The sequence below is a fragment of the Heloderma suspectum genome, chromosome 17 (assembly GCF_057233095.1).
Source record: "Heloderma suspectum isolate Gila_16-S chromosome 17, 16-S_ref, whole genome shotgun sequence".
In the NCBI taxonomy this organism is placed as follows: Eukaryota; Metazoa; Chordata; class Lepidosauria; order Squamata; family Helodermatidae; genus Heloderma; species Heloderma suspectum.
The window spans coordinates 7,564,226-7,586,494 of NC_139474.1; the positions used below are offsets into that span (position 1 = coordinate 7,564,226).

Genomic DNA, 22,269 nt, shown 5'->3' on the forward strand with positions numbered 1-22,269 from the left:
ATACATCCAGAAATAGCTCTATTCATAAACACTCTTGGAAAGTAAGAAAATAGAAAAATCTAGGCTACGCATTGAGAGTCTGCAGGGCGTGTGGGTGCAGAAGCATCTTTTCTGTTCAGTGCACTGGGGCCGACTGGATGAACGCTTTGCGCTCCACTTGGGCACAGTATTTCTCGGGGAGACCGGCGGCCCTGCAGACAAGGGGAGAACAAGGAGAAGCTGGTCACCGGAGGGCCTGTGATCTGTTGTTGCATCCCAGACCCGGAAGCACAGGCCTCCTTCTCATGTAGATGCTAAACCCGACTCTGGGTTGTACGACTTTAGACAAGGGTAGGGCGGATTACATGACTGGATGCTTCTCCATACCATTTAAAACAAAAAACCCCCTGCATATAGCCTTTATATCAGGCCTGACTGATCGCAGGACTCGCTGTTGCCCAATCATTTCCGGTATTTCTGATTCAATTCTCCGAGTGCTTGCACTGCTGTAGCCAGAATAGCAGCACCCACACCCAAGAGGGAAGTATCATCAGGCTCAGCGAATCCTCGAGGTTTGCAGAAGTACAAACAAATTTTAGGGGGGTGGAACATGGAAGGGGGAACCCCCTAAAACAACCATAGGAACACAGGAAGCTGCCTTATACTGAGTCAGAGCCTTGGTCCATCTAGCCCAGTGTTGTCGAAACTGACTGGCAGCAGCAGCTCTCCAGGGTTTCAGGCAGTTTTTCCAGCCCTACCTGGAGCTGCCAGGGATCGAACCAGGGACCTCCTGCATGCAAAGCAGGGGCTCTGCCACTGAGCTATGGCCTCTTCCCAAATGATCATTGAATGATGACAGGAAAAAGTCCTAAAAACCAGGTGGGAGGGGGAATGGAAGGGAGCGGCTGGGACAGGAGGATGGAGGGGGAGATGCAGAGATATAAAAAGGGAAGACAGAACTGTCTCATTTTCTGGATGGGTTCATTGTCGCGATAAGTTATTTCCTCATCCATACTGAGAAGCTATTTTTAAGTGTCCCCAAGGACAGACATAAAAGCTGCCCACAGAAATAAATGGAGAAATCCAAGATCTTAACATAGCTCAGACTGGGTACCAGTGTATCCATTCCATCCCCCCTCCCCCCCTCCCGCACACCAAAATGCAGGGGGAAGCCAAAAATAATCGAATGAGGACTGAGCATGTTCAGCGGGCATATAATACTAACCGCTGTGGGGTGGGGGAAAGGAAAACTGGGAGCGTGGGGAGAGGGAATGAACAGAAGTGCTCCACACTGCAACATTTTGTTGCAGGAGCCCACTTGTTCTACTCACTTTCTGTTTCTGAAAAGGGCTCTGAGGTCCAAGCATATGGTTTGTGAGAGCTTACCAGACTCACTCCCTACCCTCAGACCCAGAAAACTGTGAAACCAGAGCCCTGATTCCTTGACAGGACAGTGTGTTAAATGCGTCTGTTCATACAACATGCTAACTGACACTCAGCAGCTGAGCATGGGTTGTTTTGAACCGTATTTGTCAAACTGTGGGTTAGTGTGTTGTCCAAACACAGCCAGGGTGGCATGCAGTGAATCTTATTTTTCTCGAACAAGCCACCAGGAGAACCCACGGTTTGTCATTAGCTTGTTCAGGATGGTTAACAAGCCACGTGGCATGGGTAACAAGCCACCCCGACTGCGTTCAGACAACACGTTAATCCACCCTGTGGAAAACGTGCTGCATTCAGACAACACCCTAACCCACGCTTCAACAAACAACCCACGGTTCCAAACAACCCACATGCAACCGTTAAGTGTTGGTTAGCGTTGCGTGAACAGACGAATTTTAACACACTGTCCTGTCAAGCAATCACCACCCTGTGTTGCATGAAGAGCCCCAATACTACCAACAACCCTGTAGCCTCCAGGAGAGGATTACCCCCCTGCTTTTGTTGCCTGCCCAGGACAGCAAGGCTGGGGGCAGGCGTCAAGCACCCGGCACGTCACAACGGGCAGCTCACCGGAGCTCGTCCAGCTTCTTCCGCTTGATCTCGTTGATGCGCTCGCTGCGCCGGCGGGCCTCCTCCTTGAGCCGCTTGCCCTCCTCGAAGATGGCGATGCGCTCCTGGACCTGCTTCTGCTGGTGCTCGCGCACCTGGCGTCGGATCTCGTCGGCGTGGGTCTGCTGAAGAGCCACACGCCGCTCGTGCTCCTTCCGCTCCTTCTCGATCTGCTCCCTTTGGATCCTGGAGTGGGGGGAGACGCCGCAAGGAGCTAGGGCTGTGTGTGGATGGGCGCTTTACCAAGGCATTCGTTTGAAATGCATCAAGCACCAGTGAGACAGTGCAGCAACGGGGCCCTAACAGGGAACAACATCTATTTCGTCGTCATACTTATCTGTTCACTTTTATGTCATTTTATCTATTAACAAGATTTGTATACTGCTCCACATCCAAAAGACTTCGGAGCAGTGAACAGCAGACAGGATAAAAGAATAAAAACACCATGTTAAAAGAATGACTGTTTTTAAAAAGAGACTGAGTTCTGATCAAACCGCGGCCGGTCACTCAAGGAAGGCTTCCTGAAATGACAATGCTTCCAGGAGGGGCTGGAAGCAGCACAATGTTGGTGCCTCCCTGACCTCCAGAGGCAGGGAGTTCCAGAGGAAGGGGGCCACCACACTGAAGGCTCTTCTCCTGCTATCGGGTCATAGGTCCACGTGGGACCACCAGCAGCATACTCGCATCTTGGGAATGTCTACTGTGAACTTTTGGGAAACACTGGGTCTTTCAATCAGTCCTTAACTTTCCTTTTAAGTGTGGTGCGCATCTTAACTCTGCCTCTATAAGCTCCTGTGGTGTCACAGTCTGATCAACTGGGAAATCACAGGTTTTGGGGATGAGTGTGTCAGCAAGCCCCCTCCAACTGTTATGATGCTACGAAAGGAGCACGAGAGAACTTCCAGATGGATGGAGCCCTTAACCCAGGGGTGCACAACCTGTGCTCCCAACAAGACCTCAATTGCGGCCCCCAAGGACGCTGCAATTCTGTCTCCCAGAGATCTTGATACGGGTCGGTTTGTTTTGACAGCAGCAGTGAGGAAAGACAGGGCTGTATCAGGATTGCGGGGGAGCGAAGGCTGGGGTGGGGGCAGTGGGGAAGTAGTGCCTGCTGAGGCCATCAGAGAAAGAGAAGAAAAGCAGTCCTTTCACTGTGTTACGCTTAACTTCATGAACTGCTGAACTAAGGGATCCTCCACACGAGGCTAAAAACTCGCGCCCTTACTGGGGCTTCTGCTTCTGGATTCCTGGCGGGATTAAGATCGCCTCCTTTACATGTGTTTTTTTTCCAGGAGGGTTTCTTTCTGGGCAAGTTCTATATGTTTTATTATACAGCCACTAGATGGTGCTGTGGTAGAGCTGTAATATAGCAGCGTTCTGGATATTCACCAGAAATTTATCACACTTTCCTTTTTGGGAATAACGCTGCTATAATGGCCAGAAAGCCCCGGAGGTTGATGACGTCATGTAAAAGACCCGCACGAAACCGTGAGTGACCATTCACAAGCGCACAATAAAAGCTTCATGTAGAAATGCCTGAAGAATCTAATGCCTGAGTTTGCTTTTCTTCCTCTTCCTCTTCCTTCCCAATCCTCTTTCCTTTTGTGTCATGTCTTTTAGATTGTACACCTGCCGGCAGGGACTGTTGTGCTTCCTATCTTTGTAAGCCACTCTGAGAGGCTTTTTAGCTGAAGAGTGGGCTAAAAATAAAAATACATTTTTAATCCTTTGTATAAACCCTCTTACAGGGCAATCTGTATCAGGATCGCTGGCAGGCGCATGCGTATTTTTATGGGTGTGCGTGCGCATGTGGGTATGTACAGCCCCCGACCAGGCATCACACTGGGGCAGAGAAGTTCGTGAACTCTTCCCTTAGACTATAACTGCCGAGGCTGTTAGACTGAGGGTGAGCCATAGCCAGGCGCCCCATCACAGTGCACAGATCTGTCTCCGACCGAAAGCCTCCCCTTCTCCCAGTTCTCATCTGCCGTGGTTGGGAGGGAAGGAAGGGCGGCAGCCAGGCACTCACAGACGAAAATATGAAGATGCTTTATGCCAGGGTAGGAAACCTGGTCCCCTCCAGATGCTTTGGACTACAACTCCCATCAGCATGGTCAGGGATTGTGGGCGTTGCAGTCCAAAACATCTGAAGGGCACCAGTTTGAGGAAGAGTGTTTTCTACTAAGGCAGACCATAGGTCCCTGGGGGAAAGGGGTGGAGCCGGGAGAAGGGGGTGGAGCTACCTGGGGAACCCCGGAGGGCTGGACTGGGACCCCGGACCTGGGTTCTCCATCTCGGCTGGCCCAATATCGTCTCGTCCAAGTGACAGCATTTCATTTTATCTTTTCCGCTCTTGCTCCTACTTATAACGTGGGCAAGGAATCTTACTGGTCGCTCGCTCAGTATGAACCGCGAAGCAAGCTGCTTGCTGTGGGTGTCACTCCCGGGGGGGAAGCCGTGCCTACTGCAGCAAAGCCAACAGGGCGTCTTGGGGCACCTTGAAAGCTAACACATGTATTCTGGCACAAGCTTCTGTGGACTCTCCTCCACGGAGCCTTATGGACAGTTTCAGGCTATATTCAATACATGAGGTGGGAGATTTGTAACAGGGAGGTCAGAAGAAAATTAAACGCAAAACACGGCAACCACATTATTATCCGTGGTCAGTAAACAAGGTAATTGTTGCCAATAACACGATTGCCCTGGCACTAGGACACCACCACACTACGGGTGTCAATTGGCTTAATTGGCAGAGGCATTGGTGAGTCTTACAGTAGGTATTGGACATCCTGGGAGGTGGCAGACTCGCCTTCCTAAGAGGCCTCCAAGCAGAGGCTGGACTCAGCACAGCTGGGATTCGGCACAGCTGCCAACCTAACCCTACAACCCACAGCTCTTGCAGGGTCTTAAATGGGGATTTTGGCCGCAGGATCCAGGCCACTTATACTTTGCAGCTTGCAGGAAGAGTGAAAGGCTATCCTGGACTTGACTGCAAAGCAGCGCCGGCAGCTGGCCAGAGGGCAGTACTGTAGTTGGCCAGCCCAGCAGCGACCAGGTGACACAGGGAGCCAATCACTTCTCACCTGGTTGGCCTGATCTCGGCTGTGCTGCAGCGCCACCTACTGCAGCTGGCCAGAGGGCGGTACTGCAGTTGGCCAGCCCAGTGGGGACCAGGTGACACAGGGAGCCAGTCAAGTCCCACGCGGCTGGCCTGGTCTCGGCTGCGCTGCAGCGCCACCAACTGCAGGTGGTGGTACTGCAGCTTGCCAAACCAACAAGGACCAAGCGACATAAACGTTCGCTCTCCCTCCTCTCGAGTCACTAACTCCGGCGGGGCTCCGTAGTCGAAGCCAGCCTTCGCTCGGCTTGCTCAAAAGGTTGCCGATCTCTGCACCGTGGCCTGCGAAACTGTGCTTCTGCTTCCAGGCCCTCATGACCCCTCCCCTCCCGTCAAATGCAAAAAACCGCAACCCAAACTTAAATAAAATGTGCAAATTAAAGAGCGACATCTGCAGGCTTTATTCCAGCTTCAGTGCGTCCCCGTGAAAGCATTCCGGAGCTTCAAGCACCCCCAAAAGGAAGCGGCCGGCGGCTGCCTTACCTGACGATCCTCTCAAACTCGGCCCGCTCCCGCTGCACCTGGACGGCCAAGCTGTGCTCCTTCTGGGCCACCTGCTCCAGGCGGCTCTGCTTCAGCATGGCTTCCGTCTGGGCCTTCTTCTGTGCGGCATCCTTCTCCTTCCGGCGCCACTCCCGCTCGGTTGCCTCCTGGTTGCGCTTGGCCCTCAGCGCGTCCTGGAGGGGTGGGAAGGAAAGGGAATGCGCTGGCTGGATTGTAGGATTGTGTGTGTGTGTGTGCGTGTGTGTGTATGGGGTGGGGGAAATGTCATTATCTATAATAATAAAAGAGGATTGCGTCTGTCTGTCCATCCATTTGTCAGCACCATTGCACCAAGACCGTGAAACCTAGACACCTGAAACATAGCATGCATACTAGGGAGATCCTAGGGGGGCACGCCACAGGATTATTTCATGTTTAAAATGCATTAATTAATTTTCACTCATTTAAATGTGTGGAGACTTCCCTAACCAGTGCATAACCCTGCAGTCCATACAGTTTGAAACCAGGGGAGATTCACAGGCCAACAGTCAGAATTATATGGCTTCTCCCTCACCCCTGCTGTGGGGCAGCCCGCCCCCTCAGGGAAACAGAGTGGACTGACCCCTCTTCCAGGGGGCTTTAGGGGTGCAGGAAGGCAGGAACAATGTGTCCAACTCCATTAGCGGTATGATTTTGCTTAAACACTTTGCTCTATCAAACGAAGGGCTGTTCCCACCTGTGTGAAACTGGCATCCGTTCACTAATATTATAGAAGGGCTTTAATGAGCTTCCGCCACGCATTAAAAACATGGTTGTTCAGGATGGCATTTGGGGTGGGTTAGGGTATCTTCAGAAATATGATGTTTTAATGTAGAATGTTATTGTTTTAAAACTGTTTGCATTGCTGTACATTGCCCAGAGTGGCTGGGTGACTGGCCAGATGGGCGATTAAGAAATGTAATTAATTAATTAATTGATTGATTGATAATAGAAGACCGACTGTGCTTCAAGAACATGCTGGGGCATTCTGCCTCTTTGTGCCACCTCTTAACCTTCATTCAGGCTCCATGCAGCTGTAGGGAACATTTAACTTATTGTATTTACTACAAAGTAAATACAGCTCCCTGGCCGGGCTCCTAAAACAGGCCTGGCTCTAGCAGGGTTTCTTCTTCTGAACCAGGATTTTATCCCAAACAGGCTCTAACTGACATTGGCTCTCCCGTGGGAAGGAGAGTGAGGGATACAGGTGTAGGCAAAACTGGACTGCACCAAACCAACACAGGGCCAACTGACATCAACTCCTCTTCAATTTTTTCCTCCTCCCTCCCAATCCCTTTTCCTTTTGTGTCGTGTCTTTTAGATTACACCCTGCTCCGGGGAGCCTTTTTTGGCTGAAGAGTGGGGTAAAAAAATGATGGAAACAAATGAATACATAGTAAAATAGACTGACATCAACTGATGCTGCGGAATGGAACACCTTTTGGGACTGCTCAAGTTGAACCGGTTATGTAGTTGCATTGTTTTCTTGAGCACGTAGTTAGAGCAGGGAGGTGCGTCAGAAAGTAGGTCATCAGATATTTTGGACTTCGACCCCCAGCATTCCTGACCACTGGCCATACTGGCAGGGCCTCCTGGGAGTTGAAGTCCAAAACATCTGGAGATCTACCTTCCGCCCATCCCTGAGTTTAGGGGACTGCAGTCGACAACTGGGATAAAGTTGCTTTATACCTACTTTCATAAGTAGACATAAGAATGTTTTTGCTGCCTGCTGAAATTGCTGTCAGGGATGGGGCTGGTCTAGATAAACAAACAGGCTTTATTCTGGTTGTACTAGTACACTGATGTTTTAAGCTTTCCTATTTTACATTACTTCATGCTGTACCTTGAGGGTTTAGTTTTTGTGAACCGCCCAGAGAGCTTCAGCTATTGGGCTGTATAGAAATGAAATAAATAAAATAACTAAGTGAAGTAACTAAATAAATAACTACATAAATAACTAAATAAATAATCTAGACACATAGGAAAGCTGAGCCAGGCTTGGGGGAAGGATAGGTGTGTGTGTGTGTGTGGTGGGGCTGCCACACTTTATGAACATGTTGCCGAGTGTTACCTGTTCTGCTTGGTGATCTTGGGCTTTCTCCTGTAAGGCCCGCAGGCGAGCTGTCTCCATCTCCTTCTCTCGGTGGATCTTCTGTTGCTCGGCCTCAAACTCAGCCTCCCGCGCCTGTGCCGGACCAAAGACAATGAGCTGGCCGGTCAAAAACAAGCCAGTCCTGGAGACAGGAGGACTCTGTGGACCTCCACTGCCGGGGATGCACAGCAACAGGATCTGAACTCACGACTCTGGGTATGAATATAGGGGGAGATGAGAGGGGAAGGGGAGACATTCCACCAGCCCTGCTGAAAACCTCCCCCATGAAAGCTCCTCGTCTCTCAACAGTCACCACCAGCACCCTACACGGAGGGAGACAAGAGAGAAAGCAAGGCCATTGCACCAGCCCTGCTGAGAGGCTTATGTCCCTCCCTCTTCCCTCTCTATCCCTTTCTCCTCCCGTGTCGTGTCCTTTTAGATTGTAAGACTGCAGGCACAGACGGTCTTGTTTTACTGATTCCATGTAAATTGCTCCAGGGAGCGGGATAAAAATACTTTTAAACAAAGAGTCAAGGAGAGGGGGAGGTCTGTGGTAAGGCACAAGAGGTACTCACTCCCCATGCCTTGATCCTTTGCTGCCATCAGGCATTTAGTGGAGGATCAAGAGTGCTTCCCAAGTTCCATTTTTGCTGAAGTCAGATGCCCTGTCTCCAGCAGCCAATCTTCCCCATGTCTGCTAGGCAGGTGTTAGGGAGTATCCCAGGTGGCCTTGCAGTCACGCCCAGGGTGGGGGCTCAGACAGCCAATAATTTTCTTCTGGAAAGATTTTCTGTTGCGACTGCAACCCCCTTCTGTTCTATTTACTTACTGTATTAAAAAAAAGATTTTTATTCCACTCTTTGGCCCCAACAAGTCCCCCCCCCCAAAGCAGTTTCCATAAAAGAACAAAATGAAACCAAACGTCATCAAAGAAAAATTAATACCAAAGCCTTGAAAATCAGAAGAAGCAGAGTTAAAACCTTTGGGAGGGAATTCCAGAACTGGGGGGCTGACCCCGAAAAGGCCCTGCCTCACGTTCCCACCAATTGGACTACTTTTGGTGGCAGGATGTACACAGCAGGGCCTCCGGAGGTGATCTCAACCTAGAGGCAGGTTCATATGGGAGGTTGATTCCTTCCCGAGCAGCACCCTCACATTTACCCAAATGACCCGGCCACGTACCATCTTCTTCTGCTGGTAGTCCAGCACCCGCCTGTCGGCCATCTTCTCCTGCTCCAGCGTCTCCTCTTTACGCTTCTGGTTCTCGTCGTTGATGTACTTGATCTCGGCCTGGATCCTTAACCGCTCCAGCCTCCGGCGTTCCATTTCCTGGAGTTGTGGCCAAGGGGAGAGAGCAAAGCGTCATCATGAACTGTGCTTGCAATCCTTCCGCGTGCACAAAGTGGCCGCTTTCCTTATGCCTGAAGTTAGGCTGACTGTGTCAAGAGGGGCTGGGCTTCCATCTCTTTTTTTCTTTTATTTTGGCTTTAAGAGTTGAAATTCTATCCCAACCCCACTTTATGTCATTTTGGCTGCCCTGCCTGCAACTGTAAAAATGGGGGTGGAGTGGGATATCAAGCACCTGAAAGACCTTTACAGGTGGGAACCTCAGGCCCTGGGGCCAAATCCAGGCAACCAGGGGCCAAATCCAGGCAACCAGGGGCCAAATCCAGGCAACCAGGGGCCAAATCCAGGCAACTAGGGTTCCCCAGAAGGCCCCACCCCTTTCCCTTGCCCCCCCCCCCAACCACTAAGGTACCTGCTAAGTTACTAGGCTTTAGGAGACTCAGTTAAACCTTTTAGAATGGGGGGAAAAACACAGAAAAGTCAGGAAAGCACCAAATGATCATCATTTGGTGCTTTCTTGAGTTTTCTGTGATTTTCCCCCCATTCTAAAAGGTTTAAATGTGTCTCCTAAAGCCTAGTTACTTAGCAAGTACCTTAGTAAGAGCTTTAAGCTAGGAAACACTGGTGTATTTGGTATTTTGACCTCCACCCACAACTGGAATGCAGCCCCCAAGCATTTATCTAAAACTGAATTCAGCCCCTGGGCTGAAAGTGGTTCCCCACCCCTGCTTTGCACGGTCGGTGGCCTGCATTCAGGCTCATAGATTCTGTTATGCAGGCCTGGCTTACATTCAAGTCCTCCGGCTTCAGTGCTTTGCCGACAGGGCCCAGAGGCCTTCACACCCAACATCGGCAGAACATACTGCTTTTCACCAGGTTGGACAATTGGTCCCTCTGTCCTAGGATGGTCAGCTCTGGCTGAGCATAGCTCTCCAGGGTCTCTGGCACCGAAAAACCATTCCTACCACCTGACACCTCATCCTTTCAGCTGGAGGTGCCAAGGATCGAACCTGGGACCTTGTGCATGCCAAGCAGATGCTCTCCCACTAAGCTACGGCCCCTCCCCTGGGACTTAGGAAGCTGCCTGCCTTAGGCCAGGAGAGACTATTTGCCCATGTCATCCAGGATTGCCCAGACCAGCCTTCCCCAGGACTGCAGATTCCATCATCCCCACCCAGGAGGCGTGTCAGCAGGAGATAACTGGGGATTGAACCGGGGATTGAACCGGGGATTGAACCGGGGATTGAACCGGGGATTGAACCGGGGGCAACCCAGGTGCTGCGGTCCACTCCCTCCCCTCTGCTCCTCCTTACCCTCTCATCTTCAAACTGCAGCCGCTCCAAGTACTCCAGCATCTCCTGGGCTTCTTGGTCCCGCTGCTCGGCTTTCATGGCCCGCAGCTCCTCGTTCTTCTCCATTTGCTCGATGATGTGGCGCCTCCCCCTGGGAATCAGGGGGCGGAAAGCATCTCTTTGGAGTAACCAGGCCCTGCCTGTACCGGCTGGCCTAACCAACTGAAGCCCCGATTGCACAGCTCTTCTTAGGAACAGGCAGGTCACTCCGATGATGGATGAGCCGCTCTGGGGCAGGCTGGTGGATCCAATGTTGGTGGGGCGGAGCTTCCATCCTGGGTTTTAGTCACAACCAGTCAGAAGTCTAAAGGAGCTGTCCAAGGTGCCAGCCCTTATCCCCCAAATGGGTCCAGCATCTTGGATAGCTCCTTTAGACTGCTGGCTGGTTGTGACTAAAACCCAGGATGGAATCTCTGCCCCACCAACCTCGGATCCACCAGCCTCCCCAGAAAGAGAATCCCACGAACAAATAATCAGAGGGAATTCCAAGAATGTGGAACCCTTGAGTTGCCGAGCTATAAGAATTCAGAGGGTTTGAGGAAGGGCACTTTTTTATTTATAGAAATCAGGTTTGTAGTCCTCATGGTTGTGCAGAAAATCTGAGGAATCAATCTGCTGGTTTCCACCCTGCCCTTGGGATGGGATAAGGATACCCCAGCAGCCATTCCAACAGGTTGTACTCAGGGAGTTGAGAAGGGAAGATGGGCAATTCCACCAGCCTTGCTGAAAGGCCATTTCATATTTTCCTCTGCCCTCCCCATCCCTTTTTCCTTGTGTCTCGTGCCTTTTAAGACTGTAAGCCTGTGGCGCAAGGACCATCTTGTTGAAAAGATTGTTGTTAAGACACTCTAGGAGTCTTTTTGGCAAAATAGGATAAAACAGCACCTTCAAATAAATAAATGATGAATAATCAGAGGAATTGCTTTGCCAAAGGAATGATGAACTTCAAGGGTCCTTCTAGTCCAGCATTCTGTCTCCATCAGAAGCTCAAAAGCAGGCCAGGAGGATAATGGCCCTCCCCCTGTTGTCTGCCTCCAGCAGCTGATGTTTGGAGATAGGCTACCTCTGAACTTGGAGGATCCATTTAGTGATCAAGGGTAACAGAGGTTTGCAGACATGCTTCTCTATGGATTGTGTCTAAGTCTTTAAGGGCACAATCCTATGCATGGTTAGACAGAAAAAAAAATCCTACAAGTATTTTCTTTTAAAATGGTGACTCCTCCTCTTCTGGTAATTAAATGTCATGTGGGTTGCGGCTGTAAAGGGGCCATCTACGCAAAATTAGAGGTGTAAACGGCTGGGCAGGGGGTGGTCAGGGGGCTCGTGCAGCTGGGCGGTGGGGGTCCACTTCAGCTGTCTGGATCTCGTTTCTGATCCAGAGGCCGAAGCAGGTCGGCCCAGCTTCGGATCAGGCTGAGGCAGGTCAGGGCCAATTTGGAAGCTCTGAATCAGCCTCCGAAGTGGGTAGGGAGGTCCCTGCACAGCCCTAAAAAATAGGATACGCATGCACACTACAAGCAACAATAATCCCTCTTTTGAACTGTTGTCAATGCTCAGGGGAGTGGGCTGGAGAAAACGATCACCTATCTGTGGCTTTAGCCTCAGTGGAATGGCAGCACAAAGCCCTGCAGAAGACCGAGGTGTGGCCTCACCGGAACAGCTCCTCTTTCCTCTTCTGTTCCAGTTCATCTTGCATCTGGTTGGCTTTTTGCCTCTCTACTTCCATCATCCGGGCCAGCCGCATCTCCTCCTCGTTCAGCTCCTTCTCGATCTGCTTCTTCTCCAGGATCTGTGCATCACGGATCGCGTGGCATTTGGCTTCCAGCATGATCTGCGGAGAGCGGAGGGGTGCCATGAGCCCCAGGCCCTCGGACTTTTCGGGGTCCAGGAGAAGGCTCTGATGTGAGAATCAGACTACTCCTCTAAGGGAAGGACAGTCGGTCCCATATTCGGCCCAACACTCCGTCCAGAACACCTGTCTTTGCTATCATCCTCCGAGTCAGAGGATGAACCCCTGGCAGAACCTCCATCTTCCCAGCCTCGTAGAAGTCTCAGACTACAAAATCAGGTGGAGGACATTTAAGAGTCTGGCCAACTCCTCCAGAGGGGGTGAAGCTAATCATGATACTGATCATGGCTGCTTGTGTAAGGCTTCCATTGGCTTCTGCTTGCTGCTGAGACAACATCCTCCTAGGGTTCTACTAGGGGAGAACTCCATCCAGCAATGCTGTCTCTGAGCTATCCATGGTCCTGTTTCAGCTGTCCTTTACACACGAGGTCTTCTGCCTTTACGTAGCTTGCTGTACTTACTGTAACCCAATTCTGCTTGCCTTACATGTCATCTGCCTAGACCTGACTGTTCTGCCCAGACCGGATCTTCCTTGCTCACGGGATGCCATTGGCGTCCCCTGAGAGTCTCAGATAACCACAGAATGTGACAAGGGGAGCTCTGCCGTTGGCTAAAATGCAAGTGGGGCCTCATCTGGAGCCAGGGTTTGGTCCCACCATCTGTTCTCAAAGCATAATGGTTCTGCTCCAGCATGTGAAAAGGAGGTAGTTAAACCCACTCCCAGAAAAGATGGGTTCTGGAACTCTTATTGATTTATATATTAATTCAGAAGCAAGAACTTTAAATCTGGATCCAACCCAGAGGTGGAGATCCATTGAAATCAATAGCATTTAAGTTGGTCATGACTAAAAATGAATGGCCTTCTATCAAGCATAATCTTTCCCCTCTAGCTAGCACAGACACCAAGCAGACTGGTGGAGAAGGGATGGAGAGATCCACCCTTCCTTCACCAGCCTGCTCACTCGCCTGCATGGAATTCCCAGTCACCTATGTTGACCAGGTGGTTTGTTAAATACAAGGCTGCCAGAAGAGCTCCCATTACTTGCTGCCTCTGCCCCACCTCGCCGAGTGATTTGATCTCGTCTTCCTGTTCTATACGTAGGTTGGCAGCCCGCTCCAGCAGGTACTGTGCCCGTTCCTTGGCTTCCTGTTCCAGGTCATTCAGCTTTTCATTCTTCTTCCGCAAGATCTCCTTCAGCTTCATGGATTTCTTTCGCTCATTCACTGCGACCTGGGGTGGGAAGGCAAGCCAGTCAGGAGCATTCCCTCATTCCAACTCTCAAGGAACAAAAATCATTTGATTTTAAAGATTTATATGCTGCCCCTTTGATGCAATGTTTCCAGGGTGGCTGACAAATGGATCATTAAAAAAAAGAGTATATTCAATGAATACAACAACACACTCGCACACACACAAAGACAGCAGAAACAGCACAAAACAACACAGTGAAATTGAGAGCTTTAAGAGTCCCGGGGAGCATAAAAAAACTATCTTTGCCTGGCAGCTAAAAATATCAGAGCAAGTGCCAGGCAAGCATCCCTGGGGAGAGTATTCTAGAAACAGGATACCCTCACCAAGGAGGCTGTCTTTCGTATGGCCACCCACCTCATCCCAAATGGCAGGAGTACCCAGAGGAACAGCACAAAACATTATCACAAAGGGACTGTGTTGCTGAAGGCAATCCAAGCACCAGAATTGGGGAGTTTCATTGGGTTAGGATGTATAGGCTTAGAAACAGTCACTTACCTAGTCACCTCTGGTGAGTTAAGGGCTTCTCCCAGGCGAACAGGCAGAAGACCTTTAAAGAAGCTGGCGGTTCTTTCCTTTATGCTACAAATCTGCTTTGGCTGATATGCCAGCTACTGAGAGGTAGAGCTTTGGCCACTGACATCCATGTATCATAGCTTCCAGATCAGACTAATGCATTATGTAGAGCTGTCCCTGAAGGCTGTTTGGAAACTAGTACAGAATTCTCCTGCTCATCTGTTAAAAGCACCTGTCAATTGACAGCCTCAGGCCAGGATTGGCACGAATGCATTACTAGGGCAGATGTGTTTGCATTTTGTAGGCTGTAAGTGAATGCCAAAACTTTCTTTTAACTGGTTGGTTGGTTTGCTGGTTGAATAGCTTTTATGTCTGTTATTTTGTAATTTCATTATAATACTGTATTTGTTTCTTTTATCATGTTATGTATACACCACCCTGGGATCCCTTGTGGATGAAGGGTGGATCATAAATAGGACCACGGACACTGTCTGGAGCTCCTTGGAAGACCAGTGAGAAATAAATGTAGTAAATAAATAGGAATCCCTGTGATGGACCAAGAGAGATAGCACGTACTATGATGGCTTCTCGCTCCACCTTGAGGGCTGTTTGCTGAGCTTCACGCTCCTCCTTGGTCAGGACCCGGGATGCTTCCTTGATACGTGCAAAATCCTGGGGGCTTATGATCAGAGACTCTCCTGAGGGGTCTACCGTGGGCACGCTGGATAAGAGAAAGAGAGAGAGAGAGAAATAAGCAAGATCTCATGTCTCCCAACTTAAAAAGATTATTTATTTACAGTATTTTCACCCCACTCTTCAACCAAAAAAGGCTTCCCAAAGTGGCTTACATAATTAATAATGTAATAATTAAAACAGTCCCTGCCCTCCAGGCTTACAACCTAAAAGGCATGACACAAAAGGAAAAGGGATTGAGGAGTGGGGGGAAAAGCAAAAACGCAGGCACCAATTGTGAGTTTCAAAGTTCGTACAGGTGTTGTTTCTGGCAAGGAAAGCTGAAACAAGCTCCCTGCAGCTTTCCTGGCTGATGTGTGGGGCCAGGTAGGTCTCCTCGTTCCTAGGTGGCAGAGGGGGCAGCATTCCTGTGGTTGCTGATGGACGAGGGCAGGACCAGGCTGGGACCGCACAGAAGTGCAGGATGGGGTATTGAGTGAAGAAACTTAGGGCCAAACTAGATGTGATGTTTGTCATGTCATTTGACACTATGAGGTTGATTTTTGTTTAGCAGCCGAGCTGGGAAGGGGTGGTGAGTTTGCGGGGAGAGGGGGCGACCAGGGCAGGTGAAGGAGAGCTTCTCGTGTATTGCAGATAAGAGATGCCAAAATCTCAATATTTATTAGCTGGCTCATCTTTGGAATCTCATAGACCAGAGGTCCCCAACCTTTTTGGACCCGTAGGCATGTTTGGGAGTTTGAGAAGCTCCTGTAGGCACCACCACAAAAAGGCTCCCACAGAGGATGTGGCGAGTCACATAATGGCTGCCGTGGGGGCTTGGCTAGTCAAGAGGTGTGGGGGGACGGGACCAAGATGGCACCTTGCTAAAGGAACTCTTTAACGACATTAATATGTGCAACCTGCAGTCACAGAGTCATTTTTAAATTGCCCCCCCCCCCCAATCCAAACTGAGGTACCCACCCCAGCTACCGGTTAAACAAGAATAAACGACACAGCATCATAGTACTAGGTGACCTCTCAGCCGTATTTCAACAATTAAAAGATAATTCCCAGCCCCACCCCAAGCAATCTTTGGTCTTTAAGCCTGCCTGGGCGTCTCCTGGAGGGAGATGTAGCGATATGGGGGGTACGAGGGACCCACAGAGGGGCCCGAAGGAGGAAGTCAGGGATAGCAGAAAGACTAAGAGCTTACACGAGGTCCCGGATGAGGTCCCTGGTGATGAGGCGGATTGTCTCGGGTTTGTGGCCCCAGCCGAGGGGCTTCCCAGCTGCCGTCGTGACATCTCGGAGGACCACAATGGGGCTGCCGGAGCGGGACAGGTGTACGTTCTGCAAGAAAGGGCCTGAGTCAGACACACTCCGAACGGCTGCAAGGATCACCGCTATGGCTACTAATAGCCTGCCTCTCCCACTGGGGTTCTTCCGCTGGGTGCATCCACCCCATCCCTGGCTGGACTAACTAAGATCTGCATCAGGTGCCAGGTTCCAAATGCTGTCGCTGTGGCAGGTTGAGATGCTGACTTGGTCGAGGAGGACGGCTTTGCTGGTGGTAACCCCAGGGCGCTGCAATGGCCCTCCAACACAGGAGGTTCATGAATGCCCCTGCCTGCCTGGTGTCCTTTTCCAAGGGGCTGAGCAATCTACTTGTTCGCACGGGCATCAGGGAGCCAAGAACAGGAGCAGTTTATATTGAATAGTGTTGTTTTGGGATGGTTTCAGTTTAAGGTGGCCGTGTGGTCTACTTTATAGAGGACAGCCCTTGGTTTGATGGGCTGTCTGAAACAAGTACGGTTTAAGGATAAGAGCGACCGTGCCAATAGGGACCAGAAAAAACAGCTGTAAGGCTGGAAACCAAAGTCAAAAAGGAAACAGCTGCACCAAATGAATTCCCAATGCATTTTGACACTTGGTCTTTATCAAGGGAAAAACTCTTGGAGATTCTTTTGGAAGATTCCCTCTCCCTTGCTTCTGAAGATGCAGCAGCAAGGGAGAGGGAATCCGCCTCCCGAAGCGGCAGGGGAGAGGGAATCCGCCTCCCGAAGCGGCAGGGGAGAGGGAATCCGCCTCCCGAAGCGGCAGGGGAGAGGGAATCCGCCTCCCGAAGCGGCAGGGGAGAGGGAATCCGCCTCCCGAAGCGGCAGGGGAGAGGGAATCCGCCTCCCGAAGCGGCAGGGGAGAGGGAATCCGCCTCCCGAAGCGGCAGGGGAGAGGGAATCCGCCTCCCGAAGCGGCAGGGGAGAGGGAATCTTCCAAAAGAATCTCCAAGAGTTTTTCCCTTGATAAAGACCAATCGTTGAAACGCACTGCGAATTCGAGTGGTGCAGTGGTTTCTTTTTTGACTTGAAGGGCAAGAGCCCGAAGGACAGGGAGCAGCAAGGGCCTTGGAGTTGCCCAACCACAGTTAGCAACACCTAGACAGCAGAATGCGCAGGCAGGCACATACCTGCTCCAAGTCTTCCCCACTCTGGCTGGCTGTGGGGAGGGGGCTCACAGGAAGATGAGATGCAGAAGAAATGGGTGGGGGGTATTTAAGAGAGATGAGCACCCTTTAGCATCTGAAAACAGGTCTTATGGAAAGGAAAAGCAGCCACCGCTCTTCTTGACCTCACCTTGGCAATTCCAAAGAGGCTCTCGTCCACTTCTGAGTTGGCGGCCCTGGTTCTGTAGCGGGCATGAGAATGAGAGCGGGAGCGTGCAGAGGATGTGTGTGAGGAAGCGCCCAGGGAGCACACGCTGCCCGGCTGCAGGGGAGAAAGAGAGAATTCTGACTTAGAAAAGCAACAAATGTTTGGTGCCCGGAAGGCTCATAAGCCCAGCCCAGCCAGGAAACTCAGGGTGGGTAATAAACACATTAAAATATGTTTTCATATCAGTTGCTTCAAATGGTTTGTTTAAGGTAACTAATACCTCTGGGTATATATTTATTTATTTAAAGATTTTCTTGGCCGCCTTTCAGGGCAGAAGCCCTCCCAAGGCGGCTCACAGCAATAAAATACGTAAAAACAGTTAAAATATAAAAAATGATAAAAAAAACATAAACACAATAAAATCGCAATAAAAGCAACAATAAAAGCCGGCAATAAAACCAGCGGCAAGAAAGAGCAACAGCAATATAGTTGCATTGCTCACAACAAATGGGCGGTTCACAACAATTCACAAAAAACATCACAATTCACACACACACACACACACACACACACACAAGACTTGTATTTTGTTCAGTCGTTCAGTCGCGTCTGACTCTTCGTGACCCCCTGGACCATAGCACGCCCGGCCTTCCTGTCCTGCGCTCTCTCCCGGAGCGTGCTCAAGTCCATACACAAAAGACTACAACGCATCGTAATACATCAAAATTTAAGGTACAAAAATTAAAACAATTCAGGGCACAATCCTATGCATGTTGAGACGGGGAAAAAAAAAAGGCCTACAACTCCCAGCACTCTCTAGTCAATATGGCTGGCTGGGGAATGCCGGGAATTGCAGGACTTTTCCCCCCCCCCCGTCTCAACACGCATAGGAGCGCGCGTGTCCTTACATATCTAAAAACAGCTATCATTATTTATCATTCGATTTTTATCTATGCCTTAACTAGCGTTTAGCTATGAATTATTATTTAGCTCTCCTTATTTAGTTGTCCATTTATTAACAACATTTGGATGGAATAAAAATGTAAGCCGCCCGGAGAGCTTCGGCTGAGGGGCGGCGCAGCGGTGCAATGAGTAATAGCAAAATCAAAAATGTGTTGTTATAATAACCTGTATTTATACGCCAGCCGGCGGCTGACGGCAGCAAGAATAAGCGCTTTAAAGCGCAGCTCTCGCCCGTTGAGGGCAAGGAGGGTTTCGCGGCTGCTGCGCCACTTCGTCCATTTAGCAAGTTGGTGGGCATCCAGCCCTTTGCTGCTGCAAACAACAGTGCCTCTGAGCATGGGCAGAGTGCCCATGGGCAGAGCACCAGTCAGCCCCCCTCCTTCCCTTCCCTTCCCTTCCCTTCCCTTCCCTTCCTGTAGAGTGGCCACGCTACAGAGAGGGCTGGGGGCTTAAGGGCTTCCCAGCTTGAGCCCCAGGACCTATCTGTGTATGGGGGAGGAATCAGCCCCCGCCGCTCTCACCATCTCCGCCGCCGGCTGCGAGCAGCCCCGCCTCCTCTTGTTTACTCGTCGCCATGGCGACACCCGAACCGCCCTCCGTGGCGTCTCACCTAGGCAACGGGAGCGTCAAGGGGCGGAAGGGGAGAAGGAAGCCGCCCCTCCCCGGGAGGCCGGAAGTGACGTCACGCGCGCCCGCTTTCATCCCCTCCCCCCCCCCCTTTTTTTTTTTTTTTTTAGCTTTTGAGGCCTCCGGCCGCTCACAGGCAAGGAAACGCGTCGCCTCGTCTACCCGCATCCCCATTTCCTCGCGTGTTTTCGACACGCCTCGCTGCGCGGCACTTCCGGTCTCCGACGGACCGACTCTGCGTTCCGGCAGAGATAAGTCACTAGAGACGCGCACGCCGTGCGTGGGACGGGCAACTTCCAGGTTTCCCAGGGCGGCCGCCGTGAAAGGGCGGGACCAAAGCCTTAACCCTCTCGCTCCCGGAGGGAAGCGGGCGCACGTGGCGGCGGGGCGCTGTTCTGCCCGTCGGCCGCCGTCGCCCGGCGACAGGGCGGGCTGCGGCTCGGCGGCAGAGCCCCCGCCCGGCGCGCGCAAGGTCGCGGGTTCGAGCCCCGGCGTCTCCAGCGGGGCTCGGGGAGAGTCCCGCCCGAACACCCCGGGGAGCCGCTGCTGCCGCCGGTCAGCGTCGACAGTGCTGGGCTAGATGGACCCGGGCTCTGGCTCAGCGCGAGGCGGCTTCCGACGATCCTAGCAACAGAAAGCTGTAATAATAATAATAACAACAACAACAATAATAATAATAATAAAAAATATGCGTTTGGTGTTTAAGCGGAGGGGAGATAAGTGCTGCTCATTTATGCGAGCCTCTGTACCCCTGCTCAGAGGCCCCACTATGCGCAATGAGGCTCACCCCCGGGAAAGTGCGCGTGGGGCTCCAGCGCAGGTTGCTCTTGCAGGGAGGGTCGCGCCCTGATGTCCCGCGTGTTTGCTCAGCAATCAGGCCCGAGTAAGCAATAAGCAATGAAAAGATTTTACTTTCTTGGGCTCCAAGATCACCGCGGACGGCGACTGCAGCCATGGAATTAAAGGACGCTCGCTCCCTGGGAGGAAAGCTATGGCCAACCTAGACGGCATAGCAAGAAGCAGAGACATCACCTTGCCGACAAAGGTCCGTCTAATCAAAGCCATGGTTTTCCCAGTAGCAACGTATGGCTGTGAGAGCTGGACTATAAGGAAGGCTGAGCGCCGAAGAATTGATGCCTTCGAACTGTGGTGCTGGAAAAGACTCTTACGAGTCCCCTGGACTGCAAGGAGGTCCAATCAGTCCATCCTAAAGGAAATCAGCCCTGAGTGCTCATTGGAAGGACAGATAATGAAGCTGAAGCTCCAATATTTTGGCCACTAATGGAAAGAGAAAACTCCCTGGAAAAGACCCTGATGCTGGGAAAGACGGAAGGCAAAAGGAGAAGGGGACGGCAGAGGATGAGATGGCTAGATAGCATCACCGATGCAATGGACATGGACTTGAGCACGCTCTGGGAGACAGCGCAGGACAGGAAGGCCTGGCGTGCTATGGTCCATGGGGTCACGAAGAGTCGGACACGACTGAACGACTGAACAACAACAAAGTAATAAGAAGGTACTGCGGGCTTAATACAGCGCCTACCCAATTCCAGTCTTATGAATGGACTCCCCCTTCAGCACAGCCCTACGCATGTTTTGTCGTTTGTGTTTTTGTCATTTTGCATGAACTCTGTCTTCAGTGGTGAGGGAAAGGCACTTCGTACATGCTCAGAGTTTCTCCATGACATAGCCCTAGTTTTGAAAACAGTCACTGGCTGAATCCTGGTGAAGTCTTGGCGCAAAGGAAGTTATGGAGAGGAAGATACGACGAGAGCGTGTGCATAGGAGTTGCGCAAAACAAGATATCTGTCTTTATGAAGAGTTGCTGCAGGATGGCAGGGTGAGGAGCGATGGTTGTATGGAAGGGAATAGGATTGGTAGGGGGAGAATGTAAGTGCTCAGTGGTGAAAGAAGACCATTCTGCACATGATCAGAGGCACTCCCTATTTAAGAACATAAGAGAGCCGTGCTGCATCAGACCAAGGTCCATCTAGTCCAGCATTCTGTTCACACAGTGGCCAACCAGATGCCCCTGGGAAACCCACAAGCAGGACATGAGCGCAATAGCACCTTCCCACCCATGTTCCCATATTCTGGAGTTGACGGACTCGATCTTGGGGGAGCTGGGGGTGGCGACAGCCAACAGGAAGCTCTGGCATGGGCTGGTCCATGAAGTCACGAAGGGTCGGAAGCGACTGACCGAATAAACAACAACAACCCATGTTCCCCTGCTGCTAACATGGGTGAAATGTAAATCAATTCTAGTCATTCTAAATTAGAATGCATGTATATCCTTCAGAACTTGAGCACGCTCCGGGAGAGAGCGCAGGACAGGAAGGCCTGGCATGCTATGGTCCATGGGGTCATGGAGAGTCGGACACAACTGAAGGACTGAACAACAACAACACCCTTCAGAAACTTTGCAGGTTTCTTGCCTGGGGGACACCTCTAATGACCTGTGCATTTTCATACAAATTTACCCAAACACTATTGGAGAAGGGGTGAATGGAAGGGAAAGCAAATCATTCCCTCCCCCAAACTGGAGAATTCCCCTTCCACATGAACTGCTGCACCTATCCTTCTGAAACTTTACTGGCTTCTTACTTAGGGACACCTCTAGGCTGTCTGTAACTTTCAGAACAATGGTCCACAAGGAACATAGGGAGATAAGTATGTCCTCTTTTGGAGACCTCAACATGTCAAGGCCACCCTTGCACAAAAACCCTTGTGGCTAGCATTCTGAAATTTGGCAGACATGATCTCCTCTGATGGGGCAATGAATCCTGAAATTTTTATCCATTTCTTCCACGGAATTAAGATGTGATTGGCCGTTCCCTTTAAAAGAAAATCAAAATATAAACCCTGCACCTATTTTTCTGACATTGGGCAGGTGTAATCCCCTTTCTAGGGGGCTACTATGCCTGAAATTATCCAGTTCTGACCAAGAGAAAAAAGTTACAGGTTATTTCCTAATTTCCCATGGTAGTCAACAGGAAGCATAAAGATTCTTTTTTCCAAACTTTGACTCAGGTTTGGTGCTGAGCTGAAGTGGTCCGACTGCAAATTGGCCGGAGCAGAAGTGGGATGTTTTCCAAAATGCTGAATTGGGGTCTGAGTTGAAATGGGGTGCACACTTCTTATGTATGTATGTAATCCATATATGCAAGCACGCTGCATGCACGTACCACACACACACACATTAGACGTGTGCTTAGACGTGTGTGTGTGTGTGTGTTTGTATGTGCAAATTTGTGTTACAGGCCTGTGCCCCAGATCTTTTAAG

General features: G+C 50.8%; 1 protein-coding gene across 1 annotated transcript; it reads right to left on the reverse strand.

The window, feature by feature from the left end:
- Positions 1–5: 5 nt before the first annotated feature.
- On the reverse strand, positions 6–19,203 carry CFAP45 (cilia and flagella associated protein 45). The gene is made up of 13 exons (XM_084824812.1): positions 19,121–19,203; positions 18,881–18,969; positions 17,379–17,510; positions 15,962–16,098; positions 14,653–14,797; positions 13,372–13,542; positions 12,115–12,293; positions 10,424–10,553; positions 8,946–9,092; positions 7,743–7,856; positions 5,633–5,826; positions 1,993–2,217; positions 6–191 (listed from the first exon to the last, which is right to left on the reverse strand). The coding sequence occupies exons 1-13, from the start codon at positions 19,158–19,160 to the stop codon at positions 116–118; spliced, it is 1,779 nt and encodes a 592-aa protein (XP_084680938.1). The 5' UTR covers positions 19,161–19,203; the 3' UTR covers positions 6–115.
- Between the last annotated feature and the right edge of the window lie 3,066 nt (positions 19,204–22,269).

What these genes read in the sequence shown, in the direction of transcription:
- CFAP45 (XM_084824812.1), bottom strand. Translation starts at nt 19,160, where the DNA reads ATGGGGATGCGGGTAGACGAGGCGACGCGTTTCCTTGCCT. An exon ending in TGGAGCGAGAAGCCATCATA is followed by an intron (nt 13,543 to 14,652) that starts GTACGTGCTATC and finishes TTCCCACCCCAG; the next exon opens with GTCGCAGTGAATGAGCGAAA. An exon ending in AGATCAAATCACTCGGCGAG is followed by an intron (nt 12,294 to 13,371) that starts GTGGGGCAGAGG and finishes CGCTCTCCGCAG; the next exon opens with ATCATGCTGGAAGCCAAATG.